Source organism: Oryx dammah, unplaced genomic scaffold (genome assembly GCF_014754425.2).
Source record: "Oryx dammah isolate SB20612 unplaced genomic scaffold, SCBI_Odam_1.1 HiC_scaffold_22, whole genome shotgun sequence".
NCBI lineage: Eukaryota > Metazoa > Chordata > Mammalia > Artiodactyla > Bovidae > Oryx > Oryx dammah.
In genome coordinates this window covers 28523182-28539865 of record NW_024070206.1, presented here as the reverse complement: position 1 = coordinate 28539865, position 16684 = coordinate 28523182, and the positions used below count along the sequence as shown (strand labels likewise).

Genomic DNA, 16684 nt, shown 5'->3' with positions numbered 1-16684 from the left:
AAGTCTGCTGAATTTCAGTCTGTAAAGGGCAGGTTTTCTGAAATAATTGGTCATTGGGGTGTCTTGAACTAATCACATAGTTCAGACTAAGGCTTGGTACACAGAGGTGGAGGCCAAGGGAAAGTCAGTAATTATAAGTTGCAGATTGCCTTAATATTGTTCTTGATAGATCTCTTCGGAGGCCTGTAAAAGTCAATGGTAGAGTTACTGTTTCTAAAGTCTGCTAGCTCCTCAATCAAGAAAAATGGCTTGAGAAATTCAGATTAGACCATTTTAAAGTAGAAATGGATGATGTCCCTTTAAAGAGTGGCATGGAGTTTACATCGAGGTCATCCGTTTTAGATCATACCAGTTTTATCACGGGAGGACACAGACTGGCAGAGTTTGGAACAATACACAGTTGTGTTGGACTTCATACAGGTGTGGATCCAGGAAGCTTATACTGGGAGCTTGCCATAATCTGGATCCTATAACTTCGAGGATGGGGCTTCCCTGGTGGCTCAGTGGTAAAGACCCCGCCTGCCAATGCAGGAGACATGGATTCTATCCCTGGGTTGGGATGATCCCCTGCAGAAGGAAATGACCACTCACTCCAATATTCTTGCCTGGGAAATCCCATGGACCGAGGAGCCTGGTGGGCTATAGTCCATGGTATTACAGAAGAGTCAGACGTGACTTAGCGCCTAAACAACAAACATCAAGGCTGGGAGTGTGGGCTTTCTGTTACTCGGTTGGAATCCTGGAGTCCCACCCTGAACCAGCTGTGAACTCACCAGCAAGCTGCCCCATCACCCTGAGCTTCAGTTTCCTTGTCCGTAAATAAGGGTAACAGCATCTGTGGATAAAGTTGTTGAGAGATGATTTAAATAAGAGAATGCAATCAAAATAATTAGCACTGTGCTGAACACATTGTTAGTACCTATTATTAGTGAACTTTAGATCAGTTCTATATGTACTGCTGCTGCTGCTAAGTCGCTTCAGTCGTGTCCGACTCTGTGCGACCCCATAGACAGCAGCCCACCAGGCTTCCCCATCCCTGGGATTCTCCAGGCAAGAACACTGGAGTGGGTTGCCATTTCCTTCTCCAATGCATGAAAGTGAAAAGTCAAAGTGAAGTTGCTCAGTCGTGTCCAACTCCTAGTGACCCCATGGACTGTAGCCTACCAGGCTCCTCCGTCCATGGGATTTTCCAAGCAAGAGTACTGGAGTGGGGTGCCATTGCCTTCTCTGTCTATATGTACAGATAGATCCTTTTTACAGAATCTGCTCAGATTCTGCTAGGGTGATGGAGGAACCTCTCGACGGTTTATAAAATTGAGAAAATAAAACCTCTTTGAGGTCTAGAGTTAGAGTGTAGTGAAAATGAAAGTTGCTCAGTCGTGTCCGACTCTGAGTCAACCCTAAATCTCATCTCCTTTCTGATGTTATAGTCAAGGAGGCAAAAACATTTAAAATCAGGGCTTCTTGTTGTGTGCTCAGTCACTCAGTCTTGTCTAACACTTTGTGACCCCATGAACTGTAGCCTGCCAGACTCCTCTGTCCATGGGATTTCCCAGGCAAGAATACTGGAGTGGGATCCAATTTCTTATTCCAGGGGATCTTCCTGACCCAGGGATCAGGTCTTAATTTTAAATAAATAAGATCCAGGTGGACCTTTTATTTTCACTGTCATGTACCACAGGATTAACCTAAAGATTTTCTGTTCTGTCTTCTTAGGCTCAGACCTAGAAGGCCAGGGCCCAAGTTTTCCCAACATGAACCTAATGGATGAAGCCAATTAAAAAAATCTCTAGTAATCTTAAAATACATAAAACATAATAGAAAACATAAAAGCTTAAGAGGAATAAAAAGAAGCACAAAAGACATGAAAAACATAGGAAATAATTATGATTTTTAAAGGGAAAAAAGAGTTGAGTTGAACTTCTAATGAAAAAGAGTAGAAAACATTAAAAAAGGAAGAAAAATGCAAAGCAAGAGCCCAGAATGAAATGAAACAATGTGAGTTAGAACAAAATACTAAAATAGGGCAGAGCTATAAACTTATAAAAGTCTTAATGACAAGGTAAAAATATATCTTCCCCAAAGATAAAGAATAAATCCATCTAGAAGTGATAGGGCAGTAGCATCTGCTTAAAGGCCCACTTAAGGGTCCTTGAAGTGGGAACAATTTCTCAGCTCAGGGTCCTTGATCAACACCACTGAGTGTAGGCTTGGTGCCGGTTAACATTGACGGCTTCATGTGTGGCTCTTGCATGGTGTCCACCCTTCCTCCCAATAGCTTCAGGTTGCAGGTATTGTTATCCTTATACTACAGAGGAGCAAACTGTTTGGATAAGTGCCCTGCTCCATGAGCAGATGGTGGAGCTGGAGCCTGAAACCCAGGCTGATGCCAAAACCCATGCATATTCTTGATTTTCTTTTGCTTTCCAGGAAATGTCACCGTTGGCAATAACAAAGATAATAGCAAATATCCCTTGCCCTTCAATCCCTCCCCTGGCCTTGTCAAGATCATCTATCAAATTAGGAAAGACTGCTGTTCTTAGCAAACAGCTCAGCAATAGTCAGTGTACAGTGGGTACTCTGTGTATCTTGACAGCCCACTGCTTGTTGAGTCTTTAAGTTGTGTCCAACACTTTGCAACCCCATGGACTGCAGCATCCCAGGCTCCCTTTAACATCTCCCAGAGTTTGCTCAAATTCACGTCCGTTGAGTCAGTGAGGCTATCTAACCATCTCATCCTCTGCTGCCCGCTTCTCCTTTTGCCTTCAGTCTTTCCCAACATCAAGGTCTTTTCCAATGAGTCAGCTCTTCACATCAGGTGGCCAAAGTGTTGGAGCTTCAGCTTCCGCATCAGTCCTTCCAGTGAATATTCGGGACTGATTGCCTTTAGGATTAACTGGTTTGATCTCCTTGCTGTCCAAGAGACTCTCAAGAGTCTTCTCCAGCACCACAATTTTAACGTGTCAGTTCTTCGGTGCTCGGCCTTGTTTATGGTCCAACTCTCACATCCATACATGACTACTGGAAAAACCCTAGCTTTGACTATATGGAATTCTGTCGGCAAAGTGATGTCTCTGCTTTTTAATATGCCACCTAGGTTTGTCCCACTGCAGTGTTACATTTTTAAAATATCTTCTCCTCTCCCCCTTTTTGGGAAAGAGGGTACAGTGTTGATCCCAGTTGTTCCACCATTGACTCCAATCTCCTAAATGTTTCCCTCCTGTGTCCACTTTTCTCCATCTCCACAGCCACTACCAGCTTCAGGCCACTGTCTAGGGATTCCTTCTGTTAGTTTCCTGTAGCTACTGTGACAAATGACTACTTCCCTTGATGACTTAAAACAACAGAAATTTATTCTCTCCTAGTTCTGGAGGCCAGGGTTCTGAAATGGCTGTGCTCCCTCCAGCGGCTCTTGGGGAGAATCCGGTCCTCACCTCTTCCGATTTCTGGTGGCTGCTGACATGCCTTGGCTTGTGGCTGCATCCCTCTGTCTCTGCCTCTGGGGCCACATTGCCTCTTCTCTGTGTGTTTCACATCTCTCCTTCTCTCTTAGGAGGATACATGTGTTTGCATTTAGGGCCCACCTAGATCATCGGGTATTCGCTCCATCTCCAGATTCTCAATTTAATTACATTTGCAAAGGCCCTTTTTTTACTGTACGAGGTCACTTTCACAAATCCTAGGGATTAGGATTTGGGTATATATTTTTTTTAATACTTATTTTATGTGTTTATATGTATTTGTGTGTATATGTATGTATTAGTATGCATGCAACTGTGCTGGGTCTTAGTTGCAGCACACAGCCTCCCCAGTCTTCGTTGCGGTATGCGGGATCCTTAGTTGTACCATTTGGGATCTGGTACTCTGACCAGGATTTGAACCCAGGTCCCCTGCACTGGGAGCACAGAGTCTTAGCCACTGCACCACCAGAGAAGTCCTGCGGCTAGTGTTTTGAGGGTCGATTTTCAATCTGCCACACCGCTAAACTTCTGTAATCATCTCTGTCTCTTCTCCTGCACCCAGCAGCCCAAGTTCCTATAAACATGCAGATGCTGTCATGTCACTTGGGCTTTAAACCCTTCAGCATCTCCTCTGGCCCTCGGGATGGTCCTGACTCTTTGATATGATTATCACCTCCCCTCCCCCTCCCCCATTTTCCCCTTCCACACTATTTCCACCCCACTCAACTCCCCCCCAGTTCCCCGAGAAGGTGAGCTGCCTTGATCCTCTGGACTCTCGTGTGCCCCTCTGCCTCTAGCCCTCTCTCACCTTGTCTCTTTTTGCTGGGCTCATTCTAGTTCATCATTTGGTTCCTGTTTAGACTTTGGGCTTCATTTCCTCCAAGAAGGCATGCTCTGCCCACTCTGGATTGGTTATGCCTTTCTGTGCATCTGGTCAGAGCTCTTACCTCTAGAAACAGCCTGTCTGTCACGTGTGCAGCTGTTTACAGGACGTGTCCCCTATACCTGGCACGGTGCCCGATACACAGTAAGTGCTTAATAAGTGATGAGAAAACCCATAGGAAGGGAGTCTCTACACCTACCGAGTATCATGCCAGCAACAACAGCGCTGATCCACACAGGAGTTTTTGCTGGAGAGGAGTAGCCATGTGAATGCCAGCAGTTCCCACAGATCTTTTATTTTGAAGCAGACATCAAGAATTATCTAATTATGAGATCAAAGAAATATTCTCATGCTTATTCCTTTGTGTTCTTTCAGGCCATTCCTGTGTTTCTCACTTTGCATAATGTAGCTGAAGTTATCATCTGTGGGCACCAGAAGTGTTTTCGGAAAGAGGTAAATGATTACGCTAAAGGCTAGTTTCACTTCCCTTGCTTGAAATTTCAAAGACATGCTTTTTATGTACGGCCCAGGTTAGTGCCTGCCTTTTTCCTGCCATCTGTTTCCAGTCAAGGCTGCCTGACGGTGGTCATTAATTAATTTCAAGGACCACAGTTTCGAAATCCCTTCAGGTCACCCAGCATACATGGGGACGCTTGTGGGTCTGAACGGAACTCACCTCCAGGCCAGCAATGAACCAGGGCTCAGGGGGCTGAGGTAGAGATGCCTGTGGGCCTGGGGGGACGTGGGGGAGTGGGCATTACCTCACCACATCCCAGCACCACAAGGAAATCGATGGTAAGCTTCCCATAGGGTGCAGGGAGCTTTAGCCCACCCTGGGGAAAACTTCTTTTCTTCCCCACCCCAGCTCTGCCTTCCACCACCTAGAACAGCTTTCCCTCACCTTCTGGGCTTCCATCTGTGCAAAGGGGAGAGAAATGTCACCCACCCAAGAGTCGTAGGAGGACCCTACCAACTGCTAGGTGCTCCCAACACTTTCTGGCACATAGTAGGTGCTTTGTACTCATGAGCTATGAGTTTTAATATTATGAGTGGGAGTTTTATTTTTTAATAATTTTATTTAATCTTTGGCTGTGTGGGTCTTTGTTTCCGTGCAGGCTCTTCTCTGGTTGCAGTGCCCAGTCTCCGCATTGCGGTGACTTCTCCTGTTGCAGGGCACAAGCCCTAGGGCTCAAGTAGTTGTGGCTCCCAGGCTCTAGAGCACAGGATAAATAGTTGTGGAGCGTGGGCTTGGTTGTTCCACGTGATCTTCCTGGATCAGGGATTGAATCCCTGTCTCCTGCATTGACAGGCACATTTTTTACTACTGGGCCACCAGCGATGCCCAGTGGTGCTTTGAGTTTGGTACCTCTTTTGAGAGTTCCTTTTTTCTAATATCTGCCTGTTTCAAATGACTTTCATCAAAATTTTGGAACTCTTAAACTCGAGAGAGGCTAGTGGGTCATTCAGGCAACACACTTTTTATAGGTATGCCAGGAAGAGAGGCGGCCTTCCTGTAACCAAGGCCACTCCTCACACTCCAAGGGACCTTTCTGACACACAGATCTGATCATGTTCCCCTACATACAGCTCTTCAGGACTGCCCAGAACCTACCTGGAGGCTTGCAAAGCCCTTCACCACCTGGGCCCCATCCATCTGTCTGGCTTTAGAAATTTCAGCCACAGCTGAACTTCTCCAGTTACCTAGACCATATCTTGATGTTTCTCTCCTCTGATCTGTCAGGAAGCCTCTTCTCGCACCCCCACCCCATTCATTCTGTGAATATTTCTACGTCCCTGGGCGTGTGGCTGCCCTGCCAGGCCCTGGGTCTACAGTCATGAGCAAGAGGCATAGTTTCTGCTCTTAAGGACATGACGGAGCCACTGAGCATTCACGTGGGCGCACGCCCCCTGCATTGGAAGCTCGGAGTCTTAACCGGTGGACCGCCAGGGAAGTCCTGAGTATCCCTTTCATTCTCATCTTCATTCCTGCTCTTCCTCCAAACTCTGGAGATGTCAGCTATGTTTAGCTCAGAATCTGTTAGTGACACGTTTTCCCAAGTTGGGGGCAGTTATCCAGGTGGGAGCCAGGTCACGTCGGCGTGCCATCCTTCTGGGGCCGAAGGGATTCGAGTCTCCACCAGGGGGCAGTGGAGTCAAGGTCCGCTTTGCCTTTTGAACTGTTGAGCCAGATTCCACAGAGATGAGAGGGAACAAATGAGAGGAAAAAAAGAATCTAAAGATGGGAGCCACTGCTCTGTATACAGACATTTCGCGTTTATTAAACCAGTACCAACCGGGTGATTTAGTCACACGTGAAAACTTACGAGAGCCTTCACAGCAAACCACAAAATTCTCTTGCCAGTGCTTTACCTTCTTTAAAAAAAAATGAGATATACTTGAAAGATAAAATTATGTTCATTTCAGGTGTTCAGGATAATGATTTCGAAATGATCACCACAGTAACTCTAGTTAACATCCGTCACCATGCATAGTTACAACATTTTTTTTCCTTGTGGTGAGAATTTTAAGATCTACTCTCTTAACAACTTCGAAAATAGGCAATAGACTGTTGTTAACTATAGGCACTGTGCTATACATTACATCATCAGCACTTGCTCATTTTATAGTAAATGGAAGTTCGTACCTTTTAAGTGCGTCACTCTTATAGTATTATTTATTTATTTAATTTTTAGCTGTGCTGGGTCTTCTTTGCTCCACGACCTTTTCTCTTGCTGTGGAGAGCGAGGGCTGCCCTCTAGTTCCAGTGCACGGACTGCTTATTGCAGTTCCTTCTCTTGTTGGGAAGCAGACGCGAGCGGTTCAGTAGTTGCAGCTCCCGGGCTCTAAAGCACAGACTCAGTAGTTAGTTCCTCCCCTGTATGTGGGATCTTCCCGGATCAGGGATTGAACCCCTGTCTCCTGCACTGGCAGATGGATTCTTTACCTCTGAGCCACCAGGGAAGCCCAGCGCTTCACTTGTGAATAATATGGTCATCCTTCACACTTTGAGCTGGAAGAAGGAAAAAACCCCCAAACTGTAGTTTGTCCTCAACTAGCAAAGTAATCCTTCTGAAATGTACAGAAATAATCTCTTACCTGGCCATTTTCCTTATCAAATGTAGAAAAATCTATGCTTCTCCCTGCTAGAGATTTCTTCCCAAGTACCAAGGCCTAATTCCCTTAAAGTAATAAAGAAGGAAGTAATAAAGGTGGAGTCTGTGTTAGAATTACTTTGTTTCTTCATTTCAGGGAGCTTTAAAAGCCAAGTTCCGATTTCCCCAATCTGCCCTTTTTCCTTCTCTCTAGGGGTGGAATCAAATGTCCCTGCTCCTTTTTTTCTGTTTCCTAATTTACACATCATACCAGAGAATTTATAGCGCTGCTCAGAGTCAGAGCTGGATTAATGAAAGGAAAATTTAAAGGGACAGAGTGGAATAGAAGTTGAACCAGAGCCTGATTTCTTTTCCTGCACAGAATACATCCATTTCTGTCTCCTTTTCGTGGTGCGTGAGATATTTGGAGGCTTGGGCGCGGCGGCATTGTGCTTTTTTGTGGGTAAACAGAGTTCTAATGGTGAGAGTGGTAAAACTACTCATCCACAAGTGACTCACCTCTGGACCTCTGAGTCATCCTTCATTTGGTCCAAGCAGAAAAAGCCTCAATAAATACTGAAGTGCGGCAACTTGTAAAGACCCCAATAAACTTTGTCATAATTTATGTGCCTCTTGATCTAAATATTTTCTTTTAAGGAGAACAAAAAAAAAATTTTTTTTAAGATTAATGCTAAGTCTTTTTATTTTCATACAGAAAACTTCTCCTGCAAAGATTTGTAGGTAAGTTTAAAACAAAAAAACAGCTCCACAAACCTCTAAAATAGAAGATTTAACCTGATTTTAAACTCTGATGAGAAACCGTCTATTGATGATTCATACTTGAGAGTTGACAGAGGAATTTCTTACAAACACTCGTATATCCCTATTTCATGTCTTATTCAAAAATTTCCTTCCTTTTTTTTTTTCTGAAATATTTTATTTCTAAGGGGAAAACAACCCATGCTAGGTTTCAACCACCGATGCCCAGAATTTCGCTGAGTTACGCAATACTGATGAAGAATGAAAATGGAAAAATGAAAACGACTTAAAGTTTTAAAAATAAGGTTTGCAGTTTATTGAGTTTTTAAGAATTCCCACGGTGGAAAAAGCACTGACCTGTGCATCCAGGGATCTGAGTCGTGGTCTTGGGCCACATGGCACCATGGCTGTGGACAGGCTGCACACCCCTCTGTTTCTCAGTGTCCCTAGTTGAAACATGAACAGTGACCTGCCCACCCCCATTCCCTGTGCCCCCTGATGAGCAAATTCTGATCTGAGTGCCTCATTCTCTGATGAGTTGCTGTCTCCTCAGCAGTAGCTGCGAAGTTCAGTCCTATAGATAGAAAATCAGCAGAAATGCTTTGATGCATGGATTTGGGCCTTTTTGTTTCAGCTATTTCTGGGCTTTTATCCAGTCTCGGTTTTTTGTTTTTTTTTTTTTTGCCTTTATTACAAGCTGCTACTTGAAGAAGAAAAAAAAAAAAAACCCATAGTCAGGACTCTTCCTCTTGTTTAAGAGATTAGCAGATGTTAAAGAGAGGCATTAAAACCCATTCATGCCATGCCTGGTGGAATCAGGTTTTGCTCAATGCCAAGTTTGGTGGGAACCTGGGCTGTCCCACACCTGGCTGACCCCCTTCTCCCCTCAGTCCCAAGGGCCTGTCTGTTTGAGGGCTTTGCCTGTGGATGGTGAAGTGTCCTGCATCTGAAGCAGGGGTCTCCAACTTCCAGGATCTAATGCGTGATGATCTGAGGTGGGACCGATATAATAATAATAGCAATAAAGTGCACAGTAACTGCAATGTGCTAGAATCATCCCGAAACCACATGGAAAGATTGTCTTCCATGAAACCAGTCCCTCGTGCCATAAAGGATGGGGACCATTGCTCCAAAGCCTTCTGTCCACTGCAGGCAGACACTGAAGCCATGAGGGTCCTCCTCTCCCCACACCTGCAACCTGTCTGTTCACGTTCAGTCGCAGGAACCCGCCCTGTGAGCCTCCCTCCCCTCACCTTACCCTGGCCTCTGAGTTGCTCCGCAGTTGGGTGCCAGGGAGTCTTCTTGAGGCCGTTTGTGTGTGTGCCTCAAAAGTTGGCGAGACTGTAGAAGTGGGTGGGCTGGAGTGGAGAACCTCTGCCGTGTCATCCTGCCCTTCCCAAGGCCCTGAGGCCCCAGGTCCGAGGCTTCCCCCGTGCCTGTCCTCCTGTTCCGGGCTGGGCTGGCCAGGCCAGTCTGTTGGGTACACGTGTGTGTCATGACACCACTGAGGACTAGGGGGGTCGGTGTGTGGACAGAACTGATTAGCATCACTATTGCCAGTGTACTTAAGTTATGAAGAGCCTGTTGTCGTGTATTACATATATATGTAAGTAATACAGAATTCAATACGTATATAGAATATATGGCTTCCCAGCTGGCGCAGTGGATAAAGAATCCACCTGCAATGCAAGGAGACACAGGATATGCGAGTTCAATCCCTGGGTCGGGAAATCTCCCGGAGGAGGGCATGGCAACCCATTCCAGTATTCTTACCTGGAGAATCCCATGGACAGAGGAGTCTGGTGGGTTACAGCCCATGGGATCGCACAGAGTTGGACACGACTAAAGCAACTGAGTACGCATAGAATATATATGGGTGTGAGATGTCCCATGATAAAATCCCCTAACAATGAAAATGCTGTATTCACTGCCCCTGTTCATGTCCTTGATCCTTTGCTGTTTGCCGCCTGATGCAATGGTCAGAAGGGACCCAATTCTAAATATGTTGTTGCTTCATAAATGGAAAGAGGGGGAAAGAGTGTGTGATCATGCAGGTTTTGTGTTTTCTGTTGCCTTCCTTTAAGAGGAGAGAATGACTGAGGTACAAGATAGGGGGCAAGGTATTTTGGTGTAGGAAACCCAAATACCACATAAAAACCATTTATTTCTAAGTCAAAAAATAACTCCAAACTAACTTTCTAATGAATGAGAAAATTTGAAAATATCTGTGATTGGCAATGTTACTTTTTTGTGCAAGAATTTTTTTTAAAAAGCCTTTACAATGGCAATTTCTCAATATATATATATAAAATAAAAAGAATAGTAAAATGAATTTCTAAAGACTCATCTCTGAGATTCAATAGTTTTCAACTTAAGCCTGCACCCAATGCCTCATTTCAGCAAATCACAGGCTCTGTAGGGTTACCTCCATAAATATTTTGGTATGTGTAAGAGATTTTTTCTACTGAAATTTTTTTATTATGATTACTATTTGGCTGTGCCAGCAGCTTGCAGGATCTTAGTTTCCTGACCAAGGATTGAACCTGGGCCCTTGGCAGTAAAAATGGTCAGAGTCCTAACCACTGACCACTAAGGAATTCCCTTATTTGGGAAAAAAATTTAAACTGGTAGAAAAGTTGCAGGAGTATTACAGTTAACTCCCATATACCTTTCATTTAGTTTCACTCATTGATAACATTTTTTGTATTTGCTTTCTTTCTCTCTCTCTCTCTATATATATATATATATATTTTTTTTTTTTTCATATGGTGGCTCAGGATTAAAGCGCCTCAGCCAATGCAGGAGACGCGGGTTCAATCCCTGGGTGAGGAAAATACCCTGGAAAAGGAAATGGCTACCCACTCCAGTATTCTTGCCTGGAGAATTCCATGGACAAAGAAGCTTGGCAGACTACAGTCCACAGAGTCACAAAAGAGTTGAACACAAGTTAGCGACTAAACAATATATGTATCACACAAAATATATAAGAATATATGTAATTATTCTTACTCTTATTTTTTCTGAACCATTTGAGGATATGTTGCAGGAATTATGACTCTACCCCTAAATACTTCCAAGTGTGTCTCCTAAAGATAATAATCTCTTGTATAACCACAGTGCAATGATTACACTTAGAAAATTAATGTCTCATATAATACTGTTATGTAATATTGAGTCAATGTTCAAATTTGGTCAATTATCCTGATATTTTCTTTTGTAGTATTCACCTCCCTCAAAGATGCCATGTCTCTTCCTAATCTTTTTTTTTTTTTACTATAACCTTTAATCTGGAACAGTTCCGCGGCTTTTTATTGCCTTTCATTGCCTTCAGATTTTCAAATAGTGTAAGCCCATTGTTTTGTGGACTGTCCCTGAATTTGGGTTTGTCTCAGCGTCTCCCTGAAATTCAGTCTAGGTTGTGCATACTACCACATGAATGACGGTGTACGCTTCTCAGTACATCATATCAGGAGGCACATGATATTGATCTGTCCCAATACTGGAGATGTTAAGTTTGATTATCTGAGTAAGTTGGTAAGATTGTAATGTGCTTTCTACAATGTTTTCTTATGGTAAGCAGCAAAACTATAGTCTGCTTGGCCACATTTTCTACTTCCCTAGTGGTTCAGATGGTAAAGAATCTGCCTGCAATGTGGGAGACCTGGGTTCAATCCCTGGGTTGGGGAGATCCCCTGGGGGAGGGCATGGCAACCCAGTCCAGTATTCTTGCCTGGAGAATCCCCTGGACAGAAGACCCTGGTGGGCTGTAGTCCATGGGGTTGCAAAGAGTTGGACAGGACTGAGCGACTGACACTTTCACTGGCCAGTTTTCCACTAGGGTATTTGTTGGGATCAGTAGTTTTAAAAAAAATCTGCTTTTATGTACACTTTTTTTTTTTTGCCTCGACATGTGGCATGTGGTATCTTGGTTCCTCAACCGGCCATCCAACCCATGCTCCCTGCATTGGAAGCACAGACTCTTAGCCACTGGACCACCAGGGAAGTTCCTGTATATACTGTTGTTCTCGAGTGAGCCAGCTGTGGTTTTATACATATCCTGCAAATGCCTCTCTCTGGGAAGATGGCTCACTGAGCCCCAGAGAAGGAGCCGTCCAGTGTCAGCAGAGCACGTAACTGAAAACTAGACAGATAATGTGGCGCTGAGAGGATGAACAGGGCAGCTGGGTGTGTTCTCTCGGGATCTCTGCCTCACGCGAGCTCCACCTCCACCCTCTCCGGGACGCCTTTCGTGTTGGACAGTAAAGCTGTGTCTTTCACCTCCTCTCCACAGCGCCCTCTTCCTGCTGGCTGCTGCCGGGTGCCTGCCCTTCAATGACTCCCAGGTAAGTTCAGGTGGACTCACTATGCCTTCAAGTATCTCAGAAGCCTGCCTGGATGAGCAGAATTTCCGAGTCTTTCCTTTGAGAAGCAGTATGACCCCAGCCTGTCCAAAGACATGTAAAAGCAAACTTTCGGGCAGGGCCTAGGGGATCCATTGGCCAGGCCAGCACCTCCTCCTGGGTCTTTGCCTTCCCTCTGTGTGTGGCAGGGTGGCCCACAGAGCTCAGACCTCTGGGTGCTGTGATGGGGGCAGTCTACCCTCCGTATCAGCTTGGAGGACCTGCGAGCCCAAATGACCTACACATCGAGGCAAAATTGATTTTCCCCTCTCATCCCAAGGGGGCTTCCCAATGGCTCAGCGGATAAGGAATCTGCCACCAATGCAGGAGACACGGGAGACGCGGGTTCGATCCTTTGGTTGAAAAGATCCCCTGGAGGAGGCAATGGCAGCCCATTCCAGTATTCTTGCCTGGAAAAATCCCATGGGCAGAGGAGCTTGACGAGCCATTGTCCATGGGGTCTCGAAGAGTCGGACATGACTGACCGACTAACATTTTCACTTTCTCATCCCAAGGGCCTCATCTTACACAGTGATTTTTGCTTTGTTTTCCTGAGTTTTTGCTTCTTAGGCACTGAGGACCCACCTCCACCTCCAGGAGTCATCTCATTCCTGGGTCTTTTTTCCCTTCTTTCCTTCCCCATCAAGTGTTAGGCACCAAGCCAGGCTCTGGGGGCACAAAGAGAAATTGCCATCGTCCGGGCAGAAGCCGGAGTCTAGTCAGAGCAGAGGGGAGGGGGCAGACGATGAACAGATAATTATAACCCCGGGGAGGCTCTGTCCGGGGAGGGGTGGGATCCTGCCAGGCGCCTGGGAAGACTTGGAGGCTCAGAGGAGGAAGAGCTGACGATTATATTGAGCTTGCTGGGTGCCAGGCTCTGGGCCAATGCTTTAGTGCCTTATTTTATTTAATCTCAACAATAATTCCACAGGGGTAGCAGCTATTATTGTCTCCATTTTGTAGTTAAAGAATAGCGAGGCCCCAAAGGTCACCAGCTAACAAGTAAGTGGAGATTTTAGAATTTAACCCAGATCTTTCTGATGCTGGAGCCAGGCACTGTTGACTGGACCTAAATCTTTATTTATTTGGCTGCTCTTCGTGGCAGTGCTTGGGGGCTTCTCTCTAGTTGTGGCTCGTGGAGTTCTCTCTCTAGTTGTGGCGTGGAGTATAGAGTACATAGGCTCAGTAGCTGGGGTGCTTGGGTTTAGTGGCCCCGTGGCATGTGGGGTCTTAGTTCCCTGAGCAGAGATTGAGCCCTCATCCCCTGCATGGGGAGGTGGATTCTTAACCACTGGCCACCAGGGAAATCTCTGGACCTAAATCTTGAAGGGTGAGGAGGAGTGAGCCAGGAGAAGAAGGCAGGGGCGGCCGGAGTCATGGAGGTGTCCTAAGTGTGTTCTGTGACTCAGCTTCATGGCACACCCACCATGTGTGTGCCCCTGGGCTGATTCCTGCCCTCTTGGAATTGACCATCTCATGGCGGGTGGAGACAGGGACAGATCATAAGCTAAATGGAATGTGTCAGGTGAGATAAATGGAAAAAGTAAGGAAGGGAAGAAGAGGAGGGAGTGCCCCTTGGCCAAGTTGGCTGGGGAAGTTAAGTTCTCTTTCTCTGGAGAGGGGATGGGCAGTGGATGGGACTGGTTGGGTTGACAGGGGCTTGTCATGGGGGTTCTTGGGTGCCTCGTGTTTGGATTTCATCCTGAAGCCACTGGGGGACTGTTGGATGATTTTAAGCAATAGGTGACACCATCTGATCTGCCTTTTTAAAAAAAACAATGATTCTTTTATTTACTAATGTTTGGCTATGCTGGGCTTTTGTTGCTACCTGGGCTTTCCCTGGTTGTGGAGGGCAGGGGCTACTCTGTATTTGTGATGCGTGGGCTTCTCATTATGGTGGCTTCTCTTGTTGTTGAGCACGGCTTAGGGTGCCTGGGGGCTTCAGTAGTTTCCACACGTCTTCTCAGTAGTTGCAGCTCTCGAGCTCTAGAGCACAGGCTCAATAGTTGTAGCATAGCAGCTTAGTTGCTCTGTGGCATGTGGGATCTTCCCAGACCAGGCATCGAACCCGTGTCTCCTGCAGTGGCAGGCAGATTCTTTATCGCTGAGTCACCAGAGAAGCCCCTTGGATCTGCCTTTTAAAGATGCAATGCTGGGGAGTGTTGAGGGTAGGGAAAGAGATGCTGGAGGCAGAGAGCCCTGTTAGGAAGATGTCGCGTAGGCCAACTGGGTGAGGAATAAGGAGGGGCTGGCCCAAGGTCCCAGAGTCCTGTCTGGCACCATGCCTGGTGCTGTGTATTGGCATTTAAAATTGCCACGCTGGATCCTGTTCTGTACTTACATCCTTTTTTTTTTAAACCCTGTGTTACAGTTTGATCCAGATGGATATTTCTGGGCTGTAATTCACTTACTCTGTGTAGGTAAGTTTTTTAAGAATTCTTACTTAAACAATTGAGACTTATTATTTAGACCTCATCATATATCCACTTTTTAGTGATCCCAGACAGTAGGAAGATTAAATCCAAGATGTCAAGGTTAAAATTAAATGGGCATTTTTTTCTGGTTTGATTTTCCTATTTTGGACTTTTCCCGAAATGGTTCCAGTTCCCATAGAGTCTCCTCTTTCTCATGACAAATGTTAACTAACTCACCAGGGCCTAGGGTCCAATTCCTCAGATCCACTTGTGCAGTGCTAGCTTCTTCTCTAAAAAACGGTGGGAAGAATTCCATATCCAGAAGTTTGTGTCCATAAAAACTCTCAGCAGTACACTTTAAAAAAAAAAGTGGGTGAAATAAAAGGACCATCTACTTTATTTCAAACCAGTGTTTTCTCTCTTAGAGGGAAAACAGTGCCCTGACTTTATGACACGCAGTTCAGAAATCCAGTGATGTTTCTCATGGCACCGTCGGAGGAAACCCAGGCCTCCTGTTAACTGTGTCCTTCTGTGGACCATGAGCCTCACTGGCCCGGCCCTTTCTCTGTGACCTGCATCATCTGGGGGATTACCAGATGCGTATCCTTGGAGTCCTCCAGAGTGCCGTTTGTCACCCTCTGTGGGCTGCGGGTGATCCTTGCAGGGAAGAGGGTCCCTTCTCCCCGAGGATTTCGTGCCCTCTGAATTCCCTGTGCCAGTGACTCCTGTTGCTTCCTCTCCAGGGGCTTATAAGATACTACAGAAATCCCAGAAACTCAACAAGTTAAGGTAAACTTTAAAAAAAAATACATGTATATATTTTATGGAGCTTCCCTGGTGGCTCAAATGGTAAAGAATCTGCCTGCAATGCAGGAGACTCAGGTTGGATCCCTGGATTGGGAAGATCTCCTGGAGAAGGGAATGGCCAGTATTCTTGCCTGGAAAATCCCATGGATAGAGGAGTCTGGTGGGCTACAGTCCATAGGGTTGCAGAATAGGACATGACTGAGTGACTTACACACATATATTTTATAATTAATTAATTAAAAGGTTTTTGTTTGCAGTGGGTCTTGGTTCCTACTCACCAGCTTTCTCCAGTTGGGGCAAGCGGGGACTCCTCTTCGCTGCAGTACGCGGGCTTCTCGTTGCCGTGGCTCCTTGTGTTGAGGGCCACAGGCTCTAGACACACGGCCTTCAGTAGTTGCAGCACTCAGGCTCAGTAGTTGTGGCTCAAGGGCTTAGTTGCTCCGTGGCATGCAGACTCTTCTGAGACCAGGGACTGAACCCATGTCCGCTGCATTGGCAGGCGAATTCTTACTCACTCTGCCACCAGGGAACTTTTGAAGTCTGGTAAGTTAATGTTTCACTAAAGGAAAGGGGGAGATCCATGGGGCTGTAAGCTTCTTCCATCAAAGAGACTGAGAGTCCAGAATGGGTGAGGGCAGCAGTCTGGGTCCACCAGGAGCTGAAATGTGCCAGCCGCCAGCCATGTGCTAAGAGCCTGGAAGTCTCTCCTCTTGCCTCACGGCAGCTGTTTAGATGACATTTTGTCAAAACTTATGTGACTGGCCTTCTTGGGCCCCAGTTCAATTCTTGCAGCTCAGAAGCACAAGTCTTTTTTCTTGTTTCTCCAGCCCCTTCCAGACTAGACCCAGAAGTCCCTCCCATCACTAGC

At 45.8% G+C, this 16684-nt stretch overlaps 1 protein-coding gene across 4 annotated transcripts in view; it reads left to right on the top strand.

The window, feature by feature from the left end:
* TMEM241 (transmembrane protein 241) overlaps positions 1–16684 on the top strand; it is a 115154-nt gene that overhangs the window by 38556 nt on the left and 59914 nt on the right. For all 4 annotated transcript variants that reach the window (XR_005725227.1, XM_040264725.1, XM_040264724.1 and 1 more), the window contains exons 5-9: positions 4720–4797; positions 8152–8177; positions 12487–12538; positions 14967–15015; positions 15753–15798. Coding sequence is in view for 3 of the 4 variants with exons in the window: in XM_040264725.1 (XP_040120659.1) it covers positions 4720–4797; positions 8152–8177; positions 12487–12538; positions 14967–15015; positions 15753–15798 (251 nt within the window). In the remaining variant the exon portion in view is untranslated. The remainder of the gene's footprint in view (positions 1–4719; positions 4798–8151; positions 8178–12486; positions 12539–14966; positions 15016–15752; positions 15799–16684) is intronic.